General features: G+C 44.2%; 10 protein-coding genes across 18 annotated transcripts; 4 read left to right on the top strand and 6 right to left on the bottom strand.

Annotated features, from left to right (window-relative positions):
* The first annotated feature begins 2728 nt into the window (after positions 1 to 2728).
* Positions 2729 to 7549, top strand: SREBP (Sterol regulatory element binding protein). 2 transcript variants are annotated; one of them, XM_036815243.3, is made up of 7 exons: positions 2729 to 2935; positions 3508 to 4980; positions 5039 to 5841; positions 5907 to 6298; positions 6361 to 6487; positions 6721 to 6888; positions 6949 to 7549. In XM_036815243.3, exons 2-7 carry the CDS (start codon positions 3519 to 3521, stop codon positions 7312 to 7314), a joined length of 3318 nt encoding a protein of 1105 aa, XP_036671138.3. In that variant the 5' UTR covers positions 2729 to 2935; positions 3508 to 3518; the 3' UTR covers positions 7315 to 7549. The 2 variants fall into 2 exon arrangements, with proteins under 2 accessions (XP_036671138.3, XP_065720716.2); XM_065864644.2 differs by having other exon boundaries at positions 2729 to 2944.
* A 97-nt stretch (positions 7550 to 7646) lies between these two features.
* On the top strand, positions 7647 to 12701 carry Ir76a (Ionotropic receptor 76a). Of its 5 annotated transcripts, none has more exons than XM_036815245.3 (9): positions 7647 to 7742; positions 7832 to 7906; positions 7960 to 8198; positions 10623 to 10785; positions 10844 to 11112; positions 11172 to 11295; positions 11363 to 11471; positions 11542 to 12046; positions 12121 to 12701. In XM_036815245.3, the coding sequence occupies exons 2-9, from the start codon at positions 7852 to 7854 to the stop codon at positions 12610 to 12612; spliced, it is 1956 nt and encodes a 651-aa protein (XP_036671140.3). In that variant the 5' UTR covers positions 7647 to 7742; positions 7832 to 7851; the 3' UTR covers positions 12613 to 12701. The 5 variants fall into 5 exon arrangements, with proteins under 5 accessions (XP_036671140.3, XP_070852025.1, XP_070852026.1 ...); XM_070995924.1 differs by having other exon boundaries at positions 7669 to 7726; XM_070995925.1 differs by lacking the exons at positions 7647 to 7742; positions 10623 to 10785 and having other exon boundaries at positions 7799 to 8198; positions 10890 to 11112.
* On the bottom strand, positions 7959 to 9924 carry LOC108005864 (uncharacterized). Of its 3 annotated transcripts, none has more exons than XM_070995927.1 (3): positions 9322 to 9924; positions 8386 to 9092; positions 7959 to 8315 (listed from the first exon to the last, which is right to left on the bottom strand). In XM_070995927.1, exons 1-3 carry the CDS (start codon positions 9827 to 9829, stop codon positions 8307 to 8309), a joined length of 1224 nt encoding a protein of 407 aa, XP_070852028.1. In that variant the 5' UTR covers positions 9830 to 9924; the 3' UTR covers positions 7959 to 8306. The 3 variants fall into 3 exon arrangements, with proteins under 3 accessions (XP_070852028.1, XP_065720717.2, XP_016924731.3); XM_065864645.2 differs by having other exon boundaries at positions 7959 to 8332; positions 8386 to 9089; XM_017069242.4 differs by having other exon boundaries at positions 7959 to 8332; positions 9322 to 9922.
* On the bottom strand, positions 12603 to 14034 carry TORIP (Torsin interacting protein). The gene is made up of 3 exons (XM_017069243.4): positions 13401 to 14034; positions 13089 to 13222; positions 12603 to 13031 (listed from the first exon to the last, which is right to left on the bottom strand). The coding sequence occupies exons 1-3, from the start codon at positions 13960 to 13962 to the stop codon at positions 12792 to 12794; spliced, it is 936 nt and encodes a 311-aa protein (XP_016924732.3). The 5' UTR covers positions 13963 to 14034; the 3' UTR covers positions 12603 to 12791.
* Positions 14035 to 14080: 46 nt separating this feature from the next.
* LOC108005859 (uncharacterized) lies at positions 14081 to 14840 on the bottom strand. Its single transcript, XM_017069235.4, has one exon. The coding sequence runs from the start codon at positions 14838 to 14840 to the stop codon at positions 14202 to 14204; it is 639 nt and encodes a 212-aa protein (XP_016924724.3). The 3' UTR covers positions 14081 to 14201.
* Positions 14841 to 14937: 97 nt separating this feature from the next.
* On the top strand, positions 14938 to 15769 carry Ccdc58 (Coiled-coil domain-containing 58). The gene is made up of 4 exons (XM_017069238.4): positions 14938 to 15078; positions 15146 to 15292; positions 15352 to 15474; positions 15531 to 15769. Exons 1-4 carry the CDS (start codon positions 15043 to 15045, stop codon positions 15633 to 15635), a joined length of 411 nt encoding a protein of 136 aa, XP_016924727.4. The 5' UTR covers positions 14938 to 15042; the 3' UTR covers positions 15636 to 15769.
* On the bottom strand, positions 15656 to 16047 carry LOC108005863 (DNA repair protein SWI5 homolog). The gene is given in 2 exon segments (XM_017069241.4): positions 15656 to 15999; positions 16002 to 16047. Coding segments are annotated over 2 exon segments (255 nt in total). The 5' UTR covers positions 16033 to 16047; the 3' UTR covers positions 15656 to 15775.
* On the top strand, positions 16032 to 19270 carry Kap-alpha1 (karyopherin alpha1). Its single transcript, XM_036815250.3, has 6 exons — positions 16032 to 16164; positions 16733 to 16957; positions 17017 to 17519; positions 17580 to 17843; positions 17898 to 18397; positions 18455 to 19270. The coding sequence occupies exons 2-6, from the start codon at positions 16757 to 16759 to the stop codon at positions 18634 to 18636; spliced, it is 1650 nt and encodes a 549-aa protein (XP_036671145.2). The 5' UTR covers positions 16032 to 16164; positions 16733 to 16756; the 3' UTR covers positions 18637 to 19270.
* Positions 19132 to 22505, bottom strand: Cyp305a1 (Cytochrome P450 305a1). Its single transcript, XM_017069234.4, has 3 exons — positions 22273 to 22505; positions 21134 to 21171; positions 19132 to 20910 (listed from the first exon to the last, which is right to left on the bottom strand). Exons 1-3 carry the CDS (start codon positions 22364 to 22366, stop codon positions 19528 to 19530), a joined length of 1515 nt encoding a protein of 504 aa, XP_016924723.3. The 5' UTR covers positions 22367 to 22505; the 3' UTR covers positions 19132 to 19527.
* Positions 22506 to 22896: 391 nt separating this feature from the next.
* cyc (basic helix-loop-helix ARNT-like protein cyc) lies at positions 22897 to 25359 on the bottom strand. Of its 2 annotated transcripts, none has more exons than XM_017069313.4 (5): positions 25162 to 25359; positions 24839 to 24913; positions 23925 to 24394; positions 23440 to 23869; positions 22897 to 23380 (listed from the first exon to the last, which is right to left on the bottom strand). In XM_017069313.4, the coding sequence occupies exons 1-5, from the start codon at positions 25179 to 25181 to the stop codon at positions 23119 to 23121; spliced, it is 1257 nt and encodes a 418-aa protein (XP_016924802.1). In that variant the 5' UTR covers positions 25182 to 25359; the 3' UTR covers positions 22897 to 23118. The 2 variants fall into 2 exon arrangements, with proteins under 2 accessions (XP_016924802.1, XP_016924803.1); XM_017069314.4 differs by having other exon boundaries at positions 23925 to 24379; positions 25162 to 25357.
* Positions 25360 to 25451: the final 92 nt, after the last annotated feature.

Genomic DNA, 25451 nt, shown 5'->3' with positions numbered 1-25451 from the left:
CAAGCAGCATCGCAGCATCCCAGCTCATGTTGCCCATGTGCACTTGAACTGCCTTCGTCCGATCTCCTCCAGCCTCAGCCCCCCCTTTGGACGGCACGCCCCTGCCTGTGCATTCATTTGGCCGGCGATGTGTTTGTCTGGCTATTTTTTCCCGGCTCTATGGCCAGCCTCCGCCCAGGACACTGAGAGAAACTAACACCCAATAGATGAAAGCACTTCAATTCGTAGTGTTTATTGACCCCATAATTTATACTGCTAAAATAAATAGTTCAATTAAATTGTCCAATAATTGATTTTATTTTTTATAACACCTTTTTAATTAAAACTGAACTATTATGCCCTACATTATGTGGGATAAGAACTTTATATATTGCCTTTCTCATTGGGTTTTATAAATTGTATGAGAACGAATTATATCCCTTATTCAAAGTATGTATTGCTCCATTTTGGATACTAACAAATATTTATTTTATGTAACTAAATAAGGTAACAAAATTATAATAGGAGAAACTATAGTATTTTTGAATTTTTGAATAAATTTAATTAAAAATGAAAACAAAAACCTTAAAAATATATATGCATTGCATGTAATAAAAACATCCAATATTATATTTTTCATAATGTTTTATATATTCACAAAAATATTCTTGCTAAGACATTTCTCACCGTGTAGAGAGCGCTCATTGCAGTTGTTATCGCCGCCGTTTGTTGCTGTCGCCCGGCTTAAGCGCCTCTTAGCGGCAGTGAATCAGTGGCCAAACATGTAATCTGTTTAATGGCCAACTGACCGTGCATCGGGCCAACTGGTCCTTTACGCCCCTGAACCATTTCAGCCGGTCGCGTATACGCACCGTGAGCCGGACAAAGTCTTGGAATTTGCATAGACCTTTTTTTTCAAATACTTGTGCTTTTTTTTGGCGGCTCTATAAAATGCCCACCTGTTGAATATGGCCAAATACAAATGTCACTTGGGCATTTGGGTCCAAACAAAAAACGTGAAAAATCGTTAAACAAAATAGCCGCAACAAAAAACAAAGTAATACCGAAAGCGAACGCAAACTTGTTCAACTGCGTCGCCACCTATTTGCATAAACCGCTAAAACGTAAGCTGAAACAAAAAACACATTTGCCATATCGCTGTGTAAACAACAATAAACAGAAGTATTGCATTGGTTAATTTGATTTTTCAATTAGTCCCGGCGGCGAGATGGCTTCTTAAAACCCTTAATCTAAATCTCCGATCTGGACACTTTAGGATTATTTTATTACACCAGCGGAACCTGGTCAACAAGCTTTTTCGGGTCTTCTGATTTGCGTATATGCCTCGTTTTGAACTGTTCTAGAATAAATGACCCAAAAATCCCATATTCGGAACAAAACATGGCTAATTTACATAAATAACGATGTGAGTCGCCTTGACTTGATATACTCTAAGCGTTTTTTGATAAAAATGTTTCTTACAATCATGAGTTAAAACTCATTTGCATAGTAACAGATAGATAACAATCTGATTGCATCTTATAAGCAGAATCATTTCCGTTTCCAAATCGTGGTAGCACAAATTTAATAGTGTGGCTCACCAGTCGTCAAGAAAATATTTCTTCACCTTTATAGCCACTAATAATTTATTGGTAACTAAATAAATCCTAATCAGATATTCGCCTATTATTTTAAAAATAAACCTGCTTGCCAATTTTAATACCTGAGTTAAAGATTTCAAGACCGTTTATAGATCTCATATAAAAGCGCCTAATAAGTGTTTAAAATGTTAATGCTCCCGTTCTAAACTGCTTACCATTAAACTTGATTCGCGTTGATTGGGTTAATCCTAATCATTAGATTACTGGCTTATGGTACGATTTTCACGAAATCTATCTTAGGATATATTATATCTTATATATATATCATATTACGTTGTTTTTGCCAATTCTTGAACAGAAATTAAAAATAAATAAATTAATAATAATAAATAATTAATTATTAAATTTGTTGATTCAAATATTTTTTCCATTGACTGCCTAAAAGTATGCAATACAAAATAAATTCAAATACGAAGTTTTATGGCAACGTCAAAAAGTATGCTTTAAATACTGGGAACGCACAGCGTAACTCAATCGCCACCGATAGGTGCCTCTGCAAAAGGAAATTTTTCTGAGAGCCATCACCCAGCGGCAGTAAACGAAACTACTTCAGATTGGCGCTAAAACTTTTTCGTCACCAATAGGTGCCGCTGCAGAAGGGTAATTTTTTGGCCAGCTGCCACCCAGCGGCAGTAAACGAAACTACTTCATATTGGCGCTTAAGCTTTTCCGCCACCAATAGATGCCGCTGGAAAAGGGGAATTTGTCTGACAGCCACACAGCGGGCAGTTAACGAAACAATTTCATAATAGTAAATTGTCATTAGATGGCGCTACAACTTGTTATCACTTGTTCTTAGAATTTAAATTTATTCATTTAAGGCTACCAGCGTTTCGACAGCAAGTTAAAAGACTGCGTGCTGCCAGGCCAAAAATATGTATCATCTAAAGGGCAGAAACATCAAAAATATAATGACATTTTCAGCCTCTGCTCTGTCTGAACAGCAGCTAAACGTCAAAAGCACTATCGGTATTATTAAACTATCGTCGAGCTAGCATTCCAGCCCTGGTGTTCTAGAAAACGAGTTGGCAACTTTTTGCCGGTCTAGAAAACGAGTTGGCATCCTTTTGAACCTTTGAGAACCAGTTCAGTTCAAAGAAAAAGTTTACCGAAAGTCCAACGCAATTGTTTATTGTTTATTGATTTACGAGAACAATCTCGGAAAAACAATGCAATGATGTGCAACGAGTGTTAAATCATTGCTCTCGTTAGCATAAAACAAAGCGCGTTGCAAATAACTATTAGCAGTGATGGAAACCCCAATTTATAAAGTGAATTAAGAAAACAGATAAAAGGTGACAAAGGTGCGATTATCTTGGCGAAGATAAGGCAGATAGTAGCTAATCAATATAATTTTCGCGGAAAACGTTTGGAAAAGCGTTGTTGTGAAGAGGGGAAACTAAGCCACGCCCCCCGGGCTTTGTTGTTAGCGTTTCCTAACACTGAAAACATCGTACGATCCGAAGCGCTTACGCATACTTTCTCGGTCGCGTGTGTGTGCACAGTGGGTCGAAGTTTTTGTAAGAGCTGCAAGGATTCTGAAATACTAGGATTTATTTAATTAATTAATTATTTTAACTTCTTGCTTGATTTAAATTTTGGACAATCAAATCTACTTTTCCAATTGAGATGCAATGAAAAAGTCACAAAAGTTCGATATTATTATTATTATTCGATACTAAAACTAAAGTGATTGAAAACACATTTTTTGATATTACGAAATCTATGTTTACAATTGCAACAGCTTTTGTGTGCCCTAAAAATCGAGTCTTGTCCCACTGTTGTTTTCGCTGTGTAATTGCGACGCTTAGAAGTTTACGTGTACCAAAAGTATTTAATTGTGAAATGTTCTCCTTGCTTTCATCAGCGACATAAGCGATGGATAATGATCCGATGAGCTTCATGGACGCTCCGCTGGACGAGTCCATGGATTTGTTCAAGGCGGAGGACGCCTTCGATATGATCAACGAGGTGTTGCACTCGGATATGTTGGACAGCTTCCTCAACGAAATAGACCTGGAGCAGGCGCAGATGTACAACGTGATGCAGATGGATGAAACTCGGACACAACCGTCCGTGGAACAGCCACCTCACGTGAAGAGCGAGCACTCGTCGCCGGTGCACATTAAGGAGGAGCTGCAGCAGCAGCAGCAGCAGTCGCCACTGCTCTACAAGCCGGATCCCCTTATGGCCTCCAACTACAATCTCCCCCAGCAACAGCAGCCTGCGCTGATGAAGGCGGGCCAGCCCACAGCAACCATTCACCACATGGACGCCCAGCGGCTGCCGCCAAACACCGGCGTCTATTCCCCAGCTTTGGGCGGTAGCATTGTCTACCAGTCCATTTCCCCGCCCACGCCGCCGGCAGAGTCATCGCCACAAAATGTGAATGTCATGTTGCCCATTGTTCCAGCCGCCACTCCTTTGGCCATGAAGTCGCATCCGCAACCATTCATCACATACACCCAACCAATGGCACCGAGTCCCGGAATCGTTATCCCTGCCACAATGGTACCCCTGCTGATGGAAGCTACGACGACGACTTCCGTGGCGAGTCCAAAGACGTCTCCACCTGTTGCTCCATCGCCGAGCAGCACTGGTAGCCGGGCCAGCAAGGTGCGAGTGGCTCCTCTGGCTCCATCTCCCACGACCATGGAGGTCCAGGGCAAGGTGCCCATCAACCGGGTGCAGCCCAAGGTGAAGGAGGTGAAACGATCGGCGCACAATGCCATTGAGCGGCGCTATCGTACCTCCATCAACGACAAGATCAATGAGCTGAAGAACTTGGTGGTGGGTGAACAGGCCAAGCTGAACAAATCCGCAGTGCTGCGGAAGTCCATAGACAAGATCCGGGATCTGCAACGCCAGACGCACGATCTGAAGGCAGAGCTGCAGCGCCTACAGCGGGAGCTGATGGCCCGCGACGGATCCAAGGTGAAGGATCTGCTGCAGCTGGGCACGCGGCCAGGACGAGCCTCCAAGAAGCGTCGCGAGAGCTCGCTGACCACCACGGATGCCGGACTGACCCCGCCGCGCAGCGATGTATCCGATCCCTCTCTCTCGCCCACACACTCGGATATCTCGCTGCCGCCGTCGCCCTATGGCGGATCTACCGGCAGCTGCAGCAGTGGCAGCAGCAGCAATGACGATGTGCTGGTGGTGCCCAGCTCCATGCGTGGCATGGCCACCCACTCTAGGCTGGGACTCTGCATGTTTATGTTTGCCATCCTTGCCGTCAATCCCTTCAAGACGGTCCTCCAGCACAGCCAGTATGGCAGTAATGACGATGTTGGCGAACTTAGCGGTCAAAGACGCATTCTCTCTTACGACGTGGATGGTGGTAAGTTTGGGAATCCAGTTTCTACTAAAACACTACTAATTATTATCGTTTGCTCCAGGTGAAGGTTTTGGCTGGCAGCAAAGCTCTTGGATATGGCTTTTGAACTTGCTACTGATGTTCGGGTGCCTGGTGAAGCTGCTGGTTTACGGAGATCCGCAACTTGATCCACAGACGGATGCCTACTGGCAGCACAAGCAGCGGGCTGACTCCCACTTTGCCCAAGGACAGGCTGCTCAGGCCTACGCCGGTTACCTCAACTGTTTGCATATGTTTGGACTAAGTCTGCCGACGTCACGCGTGGAGTGCTATCTGCAGACCAGCTGGCAGTTTCTGCGGTTTCTTTTCCATCGCCTCTGGCTGGGCCGGGTGCTGTCACGTCGAACTGGAGGGCTGTTCAGCAATGCCACTAGCCGTAAGCAGGCGCTGGCCTCGGCACGAGAACTGGCGCTGCTCTTTAACCGACTGAATCAACTGCAGCTGACTGGAAACGGAAGTCGCGGAGACGGGAACGGCATTATGATGGCCCTCTTTGCCAGCAACATGGCTGAAGTGGCTCACAATCTGCTGACTCCGCGCGAGACCATCTGCATCCACGTTATGACGGCGCTACGAATGAAGCGCAGTGCCCCAAAGTGGCTTCAGCAGCTTTTTGCTCGCTACTACATGAGCCGGGCGCGCCAAGAGTGCGGTCGCACCCGGGCTGCCGAGCAAACGCAGGAGTTGCGTTGGGCGTTCAGCGCCTATGGATATCGGTACTGCAGTACGCACGTTTTTAGCTACGACTTGAATGACTCCGGCGAGAAGGATGGCTTTTTCACACGCCTAAGGAATCCTTGTGATCCCGCTGCCCATGTCGTCAAGGTGGGTTGGTCGAACTACTTTATATTTACAATATTCCAAACTAACTAATATTTCTTATTCCTTAGCAATACCGCGAACATCTGCTGTTTAAGGCCATTCAGTGTTTGGTGGGAGCCGGAAAAGCGTCAGGCGGTGTGCCCACCTCTTCAGCGGGTAGGGAAACGGAGCCCCTGCAGCAACAACAACACAGCGGCACAATCGTTAGCAATGTTCTTAAGTACACCTCGCTCTTGAGGGACACACTGTGGGCCGAAGAGGATGAACGCGATACTAATGTTGTGTGGTGGGCAAATGTCCTTGAGATCGCAGTTCACTGGCTCCTTGGTGAAGATACACTGGCAGAGCAGTTATACGATAGCATCAAGCAAATGCCTGCACAGCTGGAACAGTTCAACGAAAACGATCATCTGCCCAGGGCGCTGCATGCCGTGCTTCGAGCCAAGATGATCCTACTAAAGTAAGCAAATAGAAATCAAACTACTTTAAAAAAGAAAAACTAATGATTGTGAATCGCTGCAGGAACAATGGAAACGCTCTGGAAAAAGGCCTGAAGCAATCGGTCAACGTGCTATGCGACGAGTCGAGTGCACAGCTCCAAGAATGTCTGACTGTTAATAGGGTCACCAACGCCAGGGCCATAAAGCTGGTAAGAAAGTCTGCAGCCAGATCAGCCAGCCAATGGTGACCGAATGCCAGCAGACTCTTCATCCAGAGATGACACGGAGGTGCATTGTAGTCGCATTGTCTGTTCCACTTGCCTCAGGCAATACAACTTCAGTGCAAGCTCTGTGCATTTTACAAACAACGCCAACTGTCTCTGGCAAAAGTCACCAAATTTAAATAGAAACATATCTATATTAATATTATTTATTTTCGCAGACTTTCCAATTGCTCACCTGCGATTGGCTGCTGGAAACTCGTACCACTTTGTGGGAGCTTGAGCACATGAACATGGAAGATGATGGCTTCTACCAAGTGCCCGGTGATGAGCTCGAGAAGTTCCAGACGGATTTGAATTCGCTGCGCAGCATTGTGGAAAATATTCCGGTATGTTTTTGTTTTGGCATTTTTAAATTTAAAGACAATAATTGACCTTATCCATAACAGAACGCCCAACCGAGGATATATTTGTACGAAGCTGTTTGTCGCCTGATGGCCGGAGCCTCACCCTGTCCAACGCAACAGCTTCTGGATAGGAGTCTCCGATCGCGTTACGCCCACTCGTCCATTTTCTGTGGCAGCAAGGATCGGCGCCATCAGAACTTCGAGGGAGGGGAGAGAGAGCGCGCGAATGCCATGTTTGTGGCCTGCAAGTATCTACCGAACGCGCTGCTCAGCTCCCCTGGCGAACGTGCTGGCATGTTGGCCGAGGCGGCCAAGACGCTGGAGAAGGTGGGTGACAAGCGAAAGCTGAAAGAATGCTACCAGCTGATGAAATCACTGGGCAACGGCATCGGTAGCGTGAAAGGTTAGGACAGTCGTGGAGGATTTTAGCTATAAGCAACTAGAACCAGGGATGGAATTTCGAGCAAATTATTCCCCTTCTCTCACACTCTAGGCCTCTTTAATTTACGCTTTCCTCTTTGTTTTCCCGCCCCAATATGCTTAGATTGTAATTCAAAACTTATTTAGTATGGAAATTCGTATTTGTTTAATATATACCGTAAAGGTTTGACATATTTATAATAATAAATATTTTAACAGATTATCAATGCGTTTTACTGGTTGTGCATGCACTTAATTTGCTAAATAATTAATGTATGGAAGACCTATTGTTGTAGTCTGAAAATCGTTCGCTTTTCCTTAATAAAATGGATTATTCATTGACTTGTCGACTCAATTTGCGTCAGCGGAGGGTCCGTTAAGCAAGAAACCCCTTCGGCAGGTACTTTAGAACCTAAGTGCGTTCAAACATTTATTATTATTTTTATTATTAAGACAACTAACACAGCATTTTTTATAATACTGAATTTTTATAAACATGGTACAGAAAATAAACATTGCGTTAAAATGACCGTCTTATGGGTGGAGCCTAGTTACTGGAATACTGTTCTTAATTTTCTTGGCAAGTTTTTAAACATATTTAACCACGTTATAGGTTTTAATAGTTACAATTAGCTCAGCAATATTTTACTGACTCACATGCTACTTGTATTTTGTGGAATCCATCGTTTGATTTTCTCCTGGAGACGGTTGAGCCGCTACCATTAATTATTATTGACTCACAGAGATGGTTTAACGATGGCCAGGATGTTTATGATTACGAAGGAAAACGAGATGAGTTTGAGGAGAAGGGAATTGGCTACAACGATTGGATTCTAAGATTAACTGTTGCCATAGAAGCGTCCCACTGCGAGGTGAGTTTTTGGGTGAAATAACATTAGTCAAAGATGGTATCGCATTTAGAGTGGGTGTCGGGCTGACAATGGTGGCAAGTTGTACCTTTAAAGGAGACTCGCAAATGCTCATGATCCCTGAAAAGATTTTCCAACTAAATGCTTTTAAAATGATAGAATATTCAAGTTGTATATACAAAGGTAATACCTTTTCTTGAGTATCCGGTATGCTGATAAAGTCGAAGGTAAGCAGAAGTTTACTTTTCGGATCCGATCGTAAGTCCGGCACTTTGGTCAGAAATGTATTTACATCATTCACGGGCATCTGCCAATGTTTGCCCAGCTTTAGGTGATTTAGCTTATAACAGTTTTTTATTAGGGATAGGAGTTGACGACCTGCGTTCGACGGCGATCCAATGCAATCCAGGGCCAGGCACTCGAGATCTGTTAACTGACCTAATTGCTCAACCGACTGAGCTGGCCAGTTGTCGCAATCCAGAGCTCTCAATTGGCTAATTGCCAGAAAGTGATGCACTTGGTCGCCTCTAACACGGACTGAGATTAGCTGTAGCTTTTGGAGGTTCTCAATGCGCCGGGCCACCGATCTATAGAACTCATTGCACACTTCCACTTTCCATCGGGATATTAATCGCAGCGATTGGAGAGTTTTTAATTCACCCAACTCCGAAAAGTTCACATCGAAGTTTTCGAGAGTCAGGTGCTCCAAGTTCGGAAACTTATCTGCCAGCTGGGCCATTTGGCGGGATCTCCTGTGGTCCCGGCTGAAGTTCAGCAGTAGTCGCTTCACGCTTATCTTATTTTCAAACATCTGCTGAAAGGCGTGGTCACTGAGGTTTCGATCGATTCCATCCAAGTCCAAGATCTGCAGCTTAGTGAAGTATCGTAATTGATCTACTAAAGGATTACTTAGATGTACATTTTAGTCGATTGAAGCAAACAGAAAAGGTTTCTCAGGCGAACAACTTTTTCTAAATGAACTGGAAGATATGCTTTTCCTAAGTTTTGAACAGTTTACAAAAATATTTAATCAAAAATAAATACTTTCGGATCTTTAACAGATCTTTATAACATATTATATGAAATTATATATAGTTCGCCTAAGGAAGCTTCCTATTATACTAACGCTGCGCAGATCTGGGATCAATCAGGGTGAGATCGGTTAGACTGGGTAGCTCCAGGAGCTGCTGCATGATATGGCCCCTGTCCCCCGTTTCCGGCGGCGTGTCTGTGTCGGCGTGCATGATTATGATGACTGCCTGTCGAAGATTGGGGCAGTGGCGTCCGAGGAGGTCGAGGAAGGGGTAGGTGAAGGGCTCGTCCCAGCGACCGTGGGGCACGTCACACCTGGACACTTCGGAACCGCACAGCTGCAGCAAGAACTCCCAGTCCGGAATCGTTTTCAGAATCCGCACATTTATTTTTTTGTAGCGTGTTCGCAGAAAGTCTGCTAGCACGTTCCGGAACAGTGGGTGTGCACGGCCCAAATTAAGCTGATCCTCCAGAGAACTTAGGGATGAAAATATCTCCAAGTAGATCTCGTAGTTGAGATCCAGGAAGCTTGGTCCGCCACTCGATTCCTGCTGTTTTCCGCCCAGAAACGAAAAGGGACAGCCCAAACCAAGTTTGTCCATTGCTATTTTAATTCGACTGATTTGTTTGAAATGAATACTAATTAATATTTTATTGTATTTTCCACGGGAGCAACAGATTTTCTTGTATTTTCTTTGCTATCGATAACAACGTAGCAGCTGACGATACATTAAGCATTGGTGTACCTTCCGGTTTTTCCGCTACTTTTAAAAACGATACTATCATGCAATCCTCTCCCTTTCAATCTAGTTTATTTTTATTACAGTTTCATACATTTTCAATTTCAATTAATTCTTATTCTCACCCCCTCAAATGTATTTTAAAACAACAATTTTTTTGATACTATTTTTTGGTACTATCTTAAAGTTTCTTTAAATATTACTCATACGACATGTATTACGCTCTAATTAAAGAAAAACGATTTTCCCTCCCAAAATTTTTAAACATTATTGGTTGGAAAACCGAAGCTTGAATTTGAACATCAAACTTCTTTCCCCCCAAGTCGAGGCCACCTATATCTATAAAAATAATAAATTTGATAAAAGGCAACAGTGCGTATGAGTGAAAAATTTTAAGCTCAAAGGTAATCATTCATATGCATAAGTTAAATTTTTATTCAGCTGTTTATTGTTCACCATACTTTAACTCTTATTGGAAGGAAACCTATTTGTTGTACAAATTTGTAATACAAATCAATTAAAATGTAAGAATTGCCCAACGCCTAGATGTTAAAGATAAATTTTATTGGACATTACATAAATGTGTGTGAGAACAAGACTTTTTTTTAGAAAGTTTTTTAATTAATTCGAAATTATCTTTCTTGTTCTATTTAAGACATTTTTAGTATTTCAGGAGCAAATTCCAAAGTTCGCAAGTTCTTTTTACCACTCCAGTATGTACTCCATTTGGCGATCGCTGCGAAATCGTTTTATTTTTGTCTACACCGAGGAGCTGATAGAAGAAAACGATAATTATTTGCTTGGATATATATTACAAGGTTGAAGATATTTAGTACCTAAGATGCAACACTGACTTTAAATATTTTTAAATTGCAGATCAACCTAATATTTTATTAGTTACCTCAAAATATCTTAATTCAAGCATTTTTGACATTAAAACCAACCGATTTGTGGGACCGCGAAACTTTGATACGAACCCAGGACTTGTAGACTTTGACCTTCTTCAGCGGTACGATGCCGAGAACGATGAGATTATCTGGGATGTTGGGACGAAAAGCGCCTTGTCCGTTAAAATGAGAAACCTTAAGGGACGCGAGGTAGTCATAGGCATTTTCGACTATAAACCTTTCATGTTATTGGATTATGTAAGTTTCAACTTTTGTTTGCGACAAATTGAATTATTTTAATTTTCCTTATGAGCTAGGAAAGGAAACCGTTTTTTTATGATCGCTCCGAGAACACAACTGAAGTAGCTATCGATGGAACAGAAATTCGACTAATGCTTACTTTTTGCGAGCTGTATAACTGCACCATTCAGGTGGACACATGTTGGTGAAAAATATATATAATTTTTAATGACCATTTATAATGAATGTTCCCTGATTTAATACACAGCTGAAAAAACTGACTGGGGTGATATCTATCCGAACGGCTCGGGATATGGTCTTGTGGGAATGGTGCTCGATAGACGAAACGACTATGGAGTGGGTGGCATGTATTTATGGTAAAATTCTTGGCTTTGAAAACACTCATAATGAGTTCTGTATAACTAAACTATTATTTTTCCTAACTAGGTACGAGGCATATCAGTATATGGATATGACCCATTTCCTTGGTCGATCTGGAGTCACCTGCCTGGTTCCCGCTCCGAATCGCCTAATCAGCTGGACCCTTCTGCTCCGACCATTTCAGACAGCCCTATGGATGTGCGTGATGCTCTGTTTGCTGCTCGAGAGCTTGGCTCTATGTGTGACCCGTCGCTGGGAGCACTACGCGGATTCGCCGTTCAATTCCTGGATGGATAGTCTGCGTTTCGGTTGCATAAGTACACTGAAACTCTTCGTCAGCCAGGGCACCAGCTATGTGACCAGTTCGTATGCTCTAAGAACCGTGCTGGTGGCCAGTTACATGATCGACATTATCTTGACGACTGTGTATAGTGGCGGTCTGGCGGCAATCCTCACTTTACCCACTCTGGAGGAGGCAGCAGACTCACGGCAACGCCTCTTCGATCATAAGCTCATTTGGACAGGGACTTCACAGGCCTGGATTACCACCATTGATGAACGCTCAGCGGACGTAAGTAAAAGATTCTACAAAAGAGATTAATTAGTTTAATATCATTTTTACAAAACTTCCCAACTTTCTTACAGCCAGTTCTGCTTGGATTGATGGAGCATTACCGGGTTTACGATGCGTCCTTAATATCCGCCTATTCGCATACGGAACAAATGGGATTTGTTGTAGAGCGCATGCAATTTGGTCATTTGGGGAACACTGAGCTCATCGAAAACGACGCCTTGGAGCGCTTAAAACTAATGGTTGATGATATTTACTTCGCCTTTACGGTAGCTTTTGTGCCTCGCTTGTGGCCCCATTTAAATGCCTATAACGATTTCATCCTGGCTTGGCACTCCTCTGGCCTTGACAAATTCTGGGAGTGGAAGATCGCCGCCGATTACATGAACGCTCACCGACAAAATCGCATTGTGGCCTCCCAGAGACCAAACCTAGATATTGGACCCGTTCAACTGGGCATCGACAACTTTATTGGTTTAATCCTGCTTTGGTGTTTCGGCATGATCTGCAGTCTTCTCACATTTGCCATAGAACTGTGGAAAGGTCAGGAGCAGTCTGTACTTTAAATGATTTTATTTTCTTTAACATAAAACAATTGTAGAACAGAATATAGTTCTGTAAAATTAAAATTTAAAAAAGCATCATTGATGGTCTAGCTAAATTCTTTTCATTTATAGCTTTGAGCTTAGTAGACCCAGTACTTGGGCATCGAAAGTATTGAGATTTTAGAAGGTAGAATTTAAGCCTAACTATTACTTCTCAAGTGGAGCACCTGATCGGTGACGCGAGTAATTAGGGGATCCAGCTCATTGTCCCCCAGCTCCTTGGCCCACAGATCATACAGGGTATCCGTGGCCAGCTGCACAGAGTTGCTAACGGCGGTTGTGTTAAATGTGCGGAGTGTAAGGAAGATAACAGCATCCTCCACGATGGGGCTGTAGGTATCGCAGATTGTGTGCAGAGCACGAGCTCCACTCGGTGCAATCTGTAGGTTAGGAAGCTCTTTGGGATAACGCAAAATAATATAGCTAAGGGCACTCACATCATTGAGGTTCACTATTAGAAAAACCTTTCCCTCTTTCACATTTGCCTTGAAACGCTCAATTGCCAATCCGTAGTCTTTCATACCCGGGCCGAAGTCCTCCTTTTTCATGTGAATCAGCTGGCGGGGACCACCTGTTGAAATGGTAAGTGCAAAATTAATTGTATTAAATTATAAACGATATATTTGTTTAAAAGGTTTATAATATAAAATCGGGATGGCTCTAGAAAGAGAAACAAGTCATACTTTGGTTGATTTTTTAATCTATTAATAATATTTTTATATTTATTATATTATTTTATACTTTCTTACCATAACAGGCAGATGCCTCGACGGCAATTGCATCGATCAACTTCTGGAGCTGGGGATTCTGATGCAGGAACAGGAACACACTGGGGTGCTTGGCCTTCTTGTTTATCAATCCCTCTACTCCCTTTTGCAGGGCTTTCCAGACTATCTCCGGTTGTTGGGGGTGATTTCCCCGAAGACTTTTAAAGGCACATTGTTTCTCCCCTATAACGCTCGATCCTCCCCAAACGTAAACGAAGAATAATCCGAATAGAGCACCTGCAAGGGCTAGTTTAATGGAGAGTCCATTCATTCCTTGTTGTTCGTTAATGGAATGGTGTTGTTCCTGCTTTGAGCTCGGCGTGGGAGTTGGAATACTATGTCTCCTGGACAGATTTTCGTCTTCAGAAGCCTCCTCCTGCTCCTGGGATTCACTTTCTTCCTGTTCGCCGGCTGAGGAGGTGCCTTCTTCGTAGCTGTTTGCGGACTCCAAAATTAAGGTATTGTTCTGGTCTACCTCGTCCCTCGACTGGGAAAGAGTCCTTGGCGTATCGTGGTGCAGTGGTCGCCTCTTAAGATCACTCATTTTTCCAAAATAAAAGTTATAAATAAAATACAAGTGCAACAAAGAGAAGCTCGAAATAGGGATGGCATAATTTCTCGATATATCGATAGTTGCTTTAAATAGGAACCAAAGAATGAGGTATATTTTAAATATCAAAGATTTTATTGCGTTATATCCGAGACCATGGGGTTCTATATTAAATACAATATGTACAAGGTATATAGGATTAGCTTAACTGATGAAGATCCTGCTTAACTATTCTACTCCGCCGTCGGCACCGTGTTCAGTGTCAGACGACGCAGCCTGCCCAAGACAAGGATTTCGTCTATAGCTTTTTTGGCATAGAATTTCTGGTCCTCGCTGAGTTTGCGGTATTCCAGGGACCAGGTCTGGGCGTAGATATTGGACTCCTCGGCTCCGCTGATGTCGAGCGGGAGCTCGGTTATGTCAGGCAGTTTGGCTGGAGTTGGAACTGGGGCGGAATCCCCACCACTGGCGACTCCGGCTACAAAGGCGGCCACATCGGCGGCAGTGGGCTTCCTGTCCAGCTCATCCGACATGGACTGCTGGTCCTCCAGCTCCTTATTGGCCTCCAGATCGGGTTCCTCCTTCCTCTCACTAGATTCACTTCCAGATCTGCAGCCTGGCATTCTTGCATGCTTTTTAAGGTACTGCAGGTGGCACCGGTGCCGTCTTAGATTCGTCGTGGACTTGTGGGTGAAGGACATAATGCTCTTGCAGCCAACACAGAACAGTACGTGCTCCAGGAAGCTGCCATCGTCCTTCTGGATCTTGCGATACACCCGCCACACAGTGCTGCGAGTGCTCTTGTCATTCACAGCTAGCTTGTAGACGCCAATCTTAATTTTTTCGTGGATATCCTCGGATTTGAGCGGCATCCTTGTGTTTATTTTGATTAATAATAATAATAATCCACAATAACTTAGCGATGGGCAACCACTTGATCAGTCGATAGTTGGTGGGCGATTGCTTACCTCAGGTGGCAACGCCGGCCAGTGGCACATTGCGCCGGCATTTTACTTATTGCATTTTGTTTTTAATATTTTAAAAAGTTCTTACTTGTTTTCATAGCGCTTTAATATGGCGGCTTTGTGCTTGGACTTTCTCGGCTTCCAGGTGGGTTCACAACGAGGTTAAGTGAGTTATTAGCTGTCATACTACATGCCTTCAACTTCCCAAACAGGAGGCGCTGAAGAAGATGAGAGATGTTGACGACAAAATTATATATGCACTTAACGCCCTGCCCACGGAGTCGTTCAAGGGCCAGGTGAACAGCGAGAACACCTGTCGCGACCTGTACTCAAAACTCCAGCAATCGCATCTGTCCAGGGTAATTCCCTATCAAATATCACACCTGCGGATCGCACGAAACTAAATGCCTCCTTGCAGCAAGATAGCATTCGCAGTTGCATAACCATATCGGCCAATAATCTAAAAGAGCTGAGGGAGAAGCGGGAAGCCAATCCTGATGATATAGACGCGGACAGCCAGTTTAAGGCGGAGCAGCGCAAGGTATCCTCCTGGCTAGATAACCATTAACTTTAACTAATGTCCCGAATCCTCTCCAGCTGCGCGTTCTTCAGGCCGAACTCAATGTGGAGGACATCATAAAGGAGCGCACCTACAAGACCTTCAACGAGCGATGCCGGTCCTATTTTCACGTCGGCCAGTAGGTGCCACGAGATGCAATAACTAGTTTTAGGTGGATTTATTAGTGGTAGACTAAAGGAACTGCCAAACCAGAAGGCATTTACATGCATTTGGTTGTTTTCAAGTTGTTTACACCAAGTACATGAAGACTATGAAATCCTTTTTATTCGTCTCTGGGCAGATTGTAGGTGGCATAAACTGAGCGGATGGGAACGCTTTTCAGGGTCGCCAAGGCTCCCAGGACCAGTTGAGTGGCATCCTTCAGGTCGTTGTACTCGTGCATCAGCTCTATGATCTTCCTTTTCTCCGAATCCGATGTCTCCTTGGGCTTATTGGCCGATTTGCGGGATTTCTTCTTAGATTTCTTCTCCTTCATATTTAAATTGCAATTGGATTGGAATGACTGTTATCGGTGGTCATGGCTATCGATAACGCAACAGCTGTGTGCATTGCATTCCCGACAGTCTGGCAACCGCGCTCCTTAAAACGTGTAAAGTAAAATTTCCCAGTCTCTTTGCATGATTAAAACGCGGAAAGGATTCTCTGGAACAGGTAAATTGTACACCAATTACGTGGCGCTGGCGCTATTATCCGGGAGTAGTGGAGGTCCAGTGAAGGGCGTATCCGGGAGCTCTAGAAATTCGTAATGCTGACCTAAGCCCGCACCCATACACACGCACGCAATGTGCACACACAATGAAATGTGAAAGTGTTGTGATTGTGCATTTTGCCAGAAAAACCGAATAGTTCATTAAATATTATAAGTAAAATACGGGGCAAGCAACGTAATCTTTCCTAGATATGTCGGGATTACTTAAGTGCAGGCGCTGAGCGGATGCTTAGTTTCAGGGTCTCAAAATCCAGCTGGGGATTGGAAATTTTGGATGGGAATATGGGAGAGAACCCAGTCATGATTATTCACTTTTCATCCGAATATTTCCCTCTCCGTTAAGACCAATAAGCGTAGTTTCGGGTCTTAAATTATTCAATACAATTTAAGCTTTTTGTTAAGGTATTAGCGGTTTTTTAGTTGCTTAGAACAGCAAGCTTAACTGGGTTTCAATATCTGACAATGTGTAGTCATTCACCTGTCATACTTTTTGTTCTGCACTAATTTCAGTTTTTAAATTGCCAAGACGACGACATGTCCACCACCCACAAGCAGCGCTATAAAAATACCGCCCTGGACTCCACAGAGATGCGGCGACGTCGCGAGGAGGTTGGCATCCAGTTGCGGAAGAACAAGCGCGAACAGCAGCTGTTCAAGCGCCGCAATGTGGTCCTGGAGCCGGCTACATCCTCGACATCAGCCGGAATGGAGAGCTGTGCCAGCAACGAATTGCAGGTGGGTTCATATCAAACCATTATCTATTCCTGCGTATCCTGAATCCCCTTGCTTTCCAGGCTGCTGACATGCACATGGCTGACAGCAGTACCGGACCAACGCTTTTTCCGGGCGGGCAGAACGAGCCAGCAGGCGGAACCGGAGCTCTGCCCTCCGTGATTAACGAGGAAATGATCCAGATGCTTCACAGTGGACGCGAGAGCGACCAGCTGGAGGCCACACAAAAGTTCCGCAAGCTGCTGTCCCGCGATCCCAACCCACCCATCGAGGAGGTCATCCAGAAGGGGATTGTGCCGCAGTTTGTCAACTTTCTGCGAAACAGCTCTAATGCCACGCTGCAGTTCGAGGCCGCCTGGACGCTGACGAACATTGCCTCAGGCACCTCGCACCAGACCAAGATCGTTATCGAGGCCGGGGCAGTGCCCATTTTTATTGATTTGCTCTCCAGTCCCCATGACGATGTCCAGGAGCAGGCTGTGTGGGCCCTGGGTAATATTGCCGGGGACTCACCCGTGTGCCGGGACCATCTGCTCGGCTCTGGCATTCTAATGCCTCTTTTGAAGTAAGTAATGACTTGGTTTTATTCCCACATTTTTGTCACATTTTGTTGAACTTTTTGCAGCGTTTTAAGCAACTCGGAGCGCATTACTATGATACGGAATGCGGTGTGGACGCTTTCTAATCTCTGCCGCGGTAAGAACCCACCCGCGGACTTTGCGAAAATCGTCCATGGACTGCCCATACTGGCTCGGCTACTGGACTACACTGATGCGGACGTGCTTAGCGACACTTGCTGGGCTATAAGCTACTTGTCGGATGGACCCAACGATAAAATCCAAGCTGTAATTGATGCTGGCGTTTGTCGTCGCTTGGTAGAACTGCTACTGTAAGTGGTCCTGCATTGAAAATTACCCGAATACTTATGAATTCTTGCTTACAGACATCCGCAGCACAACGTAAGTACAGCCGCCCTAAGGGCTGTGGGCAACATTGTGACCGGCGACGATCAGCAGACCCAGGTGATATTGGGTTACAACGCCCTGCCCTGCATTAGCCACCTGCTGCGCTCGTCGGCGGAAACCATTAAGAAGGAGTCCTGCTGGACAATCTCAAATATAGCAGCAGGGAATCGGGAGCAGATTCAGGCCATTATCAACGCCAACATATTCCCCCAGCTGATGACTATTATGCAGACGGCAGAATTCAAAACGCGAAAGGAGGCAGCCTGGGCCATTACCAACGCCACCAGCAGCGGAACCTCCGAGCAGATAAACTACTTGGTTCAGGTGGGCTGTGTGCCTCCTATGTGCGATTTCCTCACCGTCGTCGACTCGGACATTGTCCAAGTGGCGCTGAACGCTCTAGAAAACATCTTGAAGGCGGGCGAAAAGTTCCAGGCACGACCAAATCCCTATGCCATTACCATCGAGGAATGCGGAGGTAAGTGAATTTGTTTAGGGGCCGATTTACATGCTAAAACCGCAATCCTTGCTTTAGGTCTGGACAAGATTGAGTATCTGCAAGCGCACGAAAACCGCGACATCTACCACAAATCGTTTTACATTATCGAGCAGTACTTTGGCAACGAGGAGGAGGACAGCCGGGTGGCCCCCGTGGCGGGCACGCAGCAGTTCGAGTTCAATCCGGACAACATGCCCAGCACCGGCTTCAACTTTTAGCACCTTACCCGGCCCGACATCATCAACACTATTCAAATGCGAATCCTTCTAAAGCTCTGAACACACCACACACACTACAGAAGGCGAAGGTTTGCCTGCCAGGATTTACACAGAGGCCAGAGCACGGGCACGAATCATGGGTCGCAGGAGAGGGCATGATGCCTAAGTGCAGTCACTACTAGCATTTAAGTAAAGTTGGTCATTCAGTCGGCTCGTTATCGTTTTTCTTTGTTACACATACTCGTCTGCATATATTTTCTGCGGTTGAAACTATAATTTTCGAAGTGGTCCAGGACCAACCATTACCTTACTCAAGCATTTCTCCAGCTGGCGAGATCGCTTCCACCTAGTTCGTATGTACTAATTTAATATGTTATACAACCCATTGTATATGTTTTTGATTTTCTCAGATTGAGTTTGTAAATATTTTTCATTAAGCCCAATTACGTTGAGACCCTGACATGGTGTTGTTATACATTCATAAAAACAACGTACTTTACGATATTGATAACGATTAAATTAAAACGTTTTATTTGATTTTGTTACGCATATCGCTGAATGTAAATTTGATTAAATTATAAAACATTGTAACTTAATTTAGAGGACACATCAATAAAGAACAACTAGACCACAACTATCCAGTAGAATTCGTTGTTTAAACATTAATTTGAACATCTATCTAGAGAATTAAATACACCTGATTTTGGGAAGGATACGAAATATTTGCAAGTCAAACCTCATAAATTTTTTCATTATAACCCCATAGTTCAGTTAATGTTCGGAGTCCTCTGAAATATCTTAATGTACATTTTAAAGCACCATCTCTGTCATTAACTAAACACCGAAATATATCCAATATTATTACCGACACCGTAGAATCCAGTGATGCACTTAGGTGCGCTTGACGAACTGCACCTTGTAGGGTTTTGGAGTCAGTGTGATCCCGGGCAGAAGTACCATCGATGGAGTCTCGCCCGCCGGCAGGACGATGCTGAAATGCTGCACGATCCTCACCAGAAACGAGAAAATGCACGCGCGGGCAAGAGCATCGCCCAAACAACGACGTCTGCCCAAGCCAAAGGGCATGAAGTACTCGTCCTTGAAGCACTTGCCATTTGAATCGATAAACCTCTCCGGGCGGAACTCCAGAGGATCCTTCCAGTGCTCCTTATCCAAGTGCACGGAACGCAAGCTGATCAGAATGGTGGCATTTTTGGGAATGTCGTAGCCACCCAGCTTGGTTGGCCACAAAGCTCGGCGGGGACCCGTGATCGGTGTGATGTGGAAGAATCGCTGAACCTCCATGATGAAGGCGTCCATGTAGTCAAACGACTCCCGCCGGCTCAAGTGGGGAAAGGCATCTGAGCTGGCTGCAGCCACACTGGCGGTCACCTGGGCGAACAGCTTCTCCTGAACATCCGGTCGCATGGCTAGCACCATAAGGGCCAGGTTGATCGTGTTACTGGTGGTCTGAGAGCCTGCAATAAAGAAATCCAGGATGGTCATGACCAGCTGCGTCTCGTTGAAGCTGCTGTTCTCGCCACCAGCACTGCGATCCTTCATCTCCTGGAGATAGGCAAAGATAAGATCGTTTTCCGCCTGAGACGGATCCTTTGTTAGTTGTCGACGGTGCTCCTCGATGGTGTCCATAAAGAAGCCGTACAGCTCCGTATTCAGCTGCTGGATGAGATTGTAGCCAGTGCGATCGGGGGCCACGTGGCGCAGCCAGGGAAACTGGGCAAGCAGACCACCGCAAATGTCGAAGAGTTTGGAGCGCCGATTCATCAGGTCGAGAAGGCGTCGCAGAGTCCCATCCTCATGGCTGGCGATCCTCTTCCCAGCTATCAGGCACCACAGCACATTGAGCACACTCTGAGCCAGCCAGGTGACCGGCTCGATTGGCTGCTCCTCCGTGCCTTCCAGCTGGCCCAGCAGCTCCTCTGCCTCCAGTTCGATGTGGTGCTCCATCTGGCTGCGTCCGTAGCCCACGTGGCGCATCTGCTTCATGGCGAAATGGCGGTGCTCGTACCAAAGCTGTCCATCCGTGCAGGTGATTCCTTTCCGGGTTCCCATGGTCCGCAGACGCAGGAAGAAGTTATCAGGCCGTCCCTCAAACACCTCCTGCAGCTGCACCTCCTTGACCATTTCGTGACCGAGAGCAACCACCACGTACTCGCTGCCCAGCTTTAGTCCAACCAGGTCACTCCGGAAATCCTGCGCCCACTGCTCGAACAGGATGTGCTGACCGCCGAGGGCACGGGCCTCCTTACGGAACTGAAAATAAAAATGGATATTAATATTACTCATATGTATAAAGGATCGGTATATATCTTAGTCACATCCATTTTAGTTTAATTGCAAACTAATTTGGCTTTTACTATGCTAAGTTTCGGAATTTAAAAAAATATTTAAGCACACATTTGAGATATAATCACATTATAAACGATAATTTCATATTATAGATAACATGTTTTAATTAAAACTATTAGTAATGTACCTGTATAGTGTTACCCAGCCATGGTAGAAAACGAGGACCTGTTTTGGAAAAGAATTTTGAAAGGATTTAGTAATATAAGCCAAACAAAAAACAAGTTTATTTATAAAATAAATAGTAATATTTTATTTGTATTGGATTAACCAAAACCTTAGTGACATAACCTCAACCTCAGTTGATAATAATATTTAATTGCAATAGAATTAATAAAAACCTTCTGGATATATGTAACTTGATAACTTACTTAGGTGGTAATAGGGTCTCACAAAGGCCTAATACTGCAAATTGAACTATTTTGTTTATGCCTATTGCTAATCTAATCGGTTCAACAAAAATCTGTTAGATGGTAAATCACCGAATCGAAATGGAAAACTCTATCTTGAAATCAACCACCTTTAGTTATTAACTATTAACCAGCCACATGCTCGAAAATCTCGCAACTTCACTGAATTTCGTAACTACTACTTATTTAAAGGTAATATGATTTTTTCGCTAAGTGATGAAAATTCCGTAAGTCGTTTACTAATATAACTCAATTTGAATTGCAAATTTGCGAAATATACAAATAATAAAAATCTGCCTATATATAGGGGAGCCATTGCACTCATAATCCCAATAATAATGCAAATAAACTGCATTTGTAATTGGAATAAATCAGCCTGGCCCTTGTTATTAGCAAATGCAGACCAGTTAGGCCAGGTGTCAGAAATGTGTGACGATTTTATCAATGAGATTTATTAGCATTCGAGTGGTGTGCCGTCTGGTTATCCGCCGATGTCTCTGATCACCATTACAGGTTGCTAATGAGCTGACCAATTGGTCGTGGGGCAGGTCGTATGTTACGTTCTATTCACTGAAGGTATATGTCGAGCCTATCCCGAATCTAATTATAAGTTATATAAGCGAATATATAATATACTCTTTTAATTTTAAGTTTTTTAAGGAAAGGTAAACTGTAACGAAGATAAGAAAACTCGGTAAAGTAATTCTCCGAATTTTAAAATTTCTAGCTCTATTAAAGCTACCTTTCATTTATAAAAGCAAATTCTATGTTATTTCGAAAATCCTTATCTATTTTAAGATTTCCAGCGAAAAACTAGAATTTTTTACATATCCCTCGGGGAACATAAACATGGTCTCACCTGGGGGAAAGTTCTTGGGACGCCGCACCGAGCTGATAAGTGAATAAATCACGAAACCAATTAGAATCGCGCACAGAAATATGAGGGCACTCATTTCAATATATCTTTAGTGACCACCGAAAACGAAACCGAAACCGTCACCCAAGCAGGGCTTTTGTCCAATTATTTATTAGGGAGCCAAGTGTCAGAACGTCCGTACGCCTCGCCAGCTCTATGCCAACTAATTCCGAACCCGAATCCAATGAACGAGAGAGGCAGGCAGACCCAGACCCAGACAAACCCACGCGCCTGGGCTGCCGCCTTTCCATGTGGGTCTATTGATAGTGCAAGCAAAAAAAATTGAACGAAACAAAAAACGGGCGAAAAAGCCCGTCTCAGTTGATAAACCAAATACACACATGTCGCTCTATACATATGTACCATGAGTAGTTATGTGCCCGAAGAAATTCGAGCAACGATCACGTCCAAAACGTGCTTGGCTAAGAACTATTTGATGTTTTTAATTTACAACGACCTCTCTTTTCGGTACTTGGTCGAAAGAGAGCAATGTAGAAAACTTGATTAGCCGAAATTAAGATTGTTCCCACGATCGCACAATAAAGGTTCGAATCATTCTTATCTGAGTTAATCTTTTTTAAAAGTTGTCCGTTAATTTAATTGATGTGGTACAAAAATGACGAGCTTATCAATAAATAGAGTCTGTACATCGGAATATGGAGTTTCAACCGCTGGCGCCAGCAACTCGATACGGAAGATGATCTTTGGAATGTATACAAATTTTGGATTGTAATTGTAAGTGTATATAATAAATAAAATAATCGTTCCCCTTAGGAACGTTCGTATGCCTTATAAGAAGACCGAGTTCTTTGCAATTATGTAGTCAATCTCGCTCGTCCAGGGATTCTTAAAGGCCCGCCACTCGCTCTGCAGCTGAATGTAGCTGTTGTCCTTGCACCGGAAGCGGTAGACCTGCGTGGTGACCTTCTCCGGCACCTGCATCACCATCTTGTGGGACTCCATCAAGGCGGCGATGTCTTCGTTGTGAAAGTACTCGTAGAAACTAGTTCCCAGGATCTCCTGGGGAAGGAAACCGATGACGAGGGTGGCGCTGCAGGGAAAAAAGATAAATACTGATTCGGATTTGTAACAACCCACAATAGAACATACCGCTGGTCAATAAACAGGAACTTTCCCTCGCCAGAGTGTCGCGAGATGAAGAGCACGTGCCGAATATTCGGGTGATTGTCCAGCGAGGCGGGTACAGTGGAATTGCGTACATTGGGAGGAATTCGTCCTATTGCCACCAGGCAGGAAAGATTCGTAGTCTGCTCGTCGCTGTCCCCGTCCTGATCTTCGTCCTTGATGGGAGTCCAAGACTTTAAGTAACCCGTGCATTGGATTACCCGGTACTTGTGGCCCGTACCCAGCCTGGACTTGCGCTTCGTGGAGCTTCGGGAGCTGGAGGAAGTGTCGGACTCCTCCTTGATCTGTTCGTTGTTGGCGGCGCGCAGCTTCATGCGGCAGAAGAAAGATCGCCGGGCACCAGGACACAGGCGGCACAAGCTCTGTGGGACGTCGGTCTTTACGGGCAACATGGCTACGGAGAGAGATCTTTAGAACTGAATAAAACCTCCTACTTTCTGGACACTCACTCTTCGCATCGATTAGCCTTTCCCTGGGACACTGCTCCAGTGATGACAGCTGCTCCTTGACCTTGCCAATATCCTTCGGGTGCAGGACGTCGAACCAGCTCTGTCCCATCAGATCCGCCTGGGTGCTGTTTAGCACACTGGACACCGAGTCTGAGACGTACAGGATGCGTCCCCGGTCACAACCAACAACGAACAGGAATCCCTCTGAAGCCTGCAAGATGATCATCTTGAGCTCCTGGTCCGAAAGGAAGCTGGGCCGGTAGTCGGATCCGTTGAACGGATGCAAACTGCCACTGCCACGGATCCCCCGTAGATGCTGAACCGCCATCCGGAGCACCGTCAGCTTGTCCAGCTTCCGCTGCATTGCGAAGCACATGGGAATCATGGAGGACAGTTCGTTTATGTACGTGTTCATCTTGTCCCGCCGCCGTTTCTCGATCTCGCTGTGATTCTGCCTAAATGGGAGAATACTTTTTTTAATGAACAATAAATTGAAATAAGGAGTTATGCTTGAACCTTTGTACCACCCTAATGTACATATATTAACAGATCGATTTAAACTGGCATTCATATTGTCAAATTTGTTTCACTTATTTTAATTAAAATATAAATATTTTGTAGTTTTTTTTATTTAACAAATATCATTTGAGAGGCCGTTTTCGCATTATAGACCTTAAATATTTTAATTACAAATTTAAATAACCGAATACAATGTTTTATTATGACTTATATATACTTATGTTTGCCGGAATCCAATCAAAAATAATATGTAACATCATAGGATTGGAAAACAAGTAATACTATAAATGCTTGATATTAAATTGGGTTGTAAATAAAGATTTATTGGGATCTTTAGTTTGTAAATTCGAATAAACCAATGAATTTACATATGTAAGTGTATTGTTGATTCTTACTTGCGATTTTCATCTGAGGTTCTCGCGCACTTTTCCTCATCGAAAGTTTCATCTTCGATCTCCTCCAGATTTTCGCTAAAATAAAACGAAACCAAATCAATGAATTAAAAACAACCCCGTTATTTGGTGGGCTAGTGGGTGGGATTCCCATGTAACGGGCGTCAACTGTTGCTTCCTCCCTTCACACTCACACACCCACCTGGCGAACTTGTGATTGTGTGCGTTTTTTCGCGAATGTATTTCTGTGTAGGTGCTTAACACACACTCGCACCTTATTTTATGTAATGTGTGTAATTTGCAATGCACTTTTCAATGGGGCTTACCAAAACTCTGGCACTTCCATCGCCAATCAATAACGGTTCTACGAGGCGAATTATGTTCTCTTTGATGAAGACCCTTCAGTTTGTTTACTAACATTAACGCCGCTGGCGCCCGAATAATAACGGAAGTGGAGTCTGGCCACAATTTGTTGCAAGCTTTTCCTGCATTTTCCACCTTCGGAATCGCCAGTGTGAACGTTGTTGAAAAATATACCATATGTACCTAAATATACCACGGTTTTCCTTAAATATACTATTTTTTATTATGCCGAATAATTGGCGCCAACTCACAA

Source organism: Drosophila suzukii, chromosome 3 (genome assembly GCF_043229965.1).
Source record: "Drosophila suzukii chromosome 3, CBGP_Dsuzu_IsoJpt1.0, whole genome shotgun sequence".
NCBI classification, from domain to species: Eukaryota; Metazoa; Arthropoda; class Insecta; order Diptera; family Drosophilidae; genus Drosophila; species Drosophila suzukii.
This window is presented reverse-complemented; position numbering and strand designations above follow the sequence as displayed.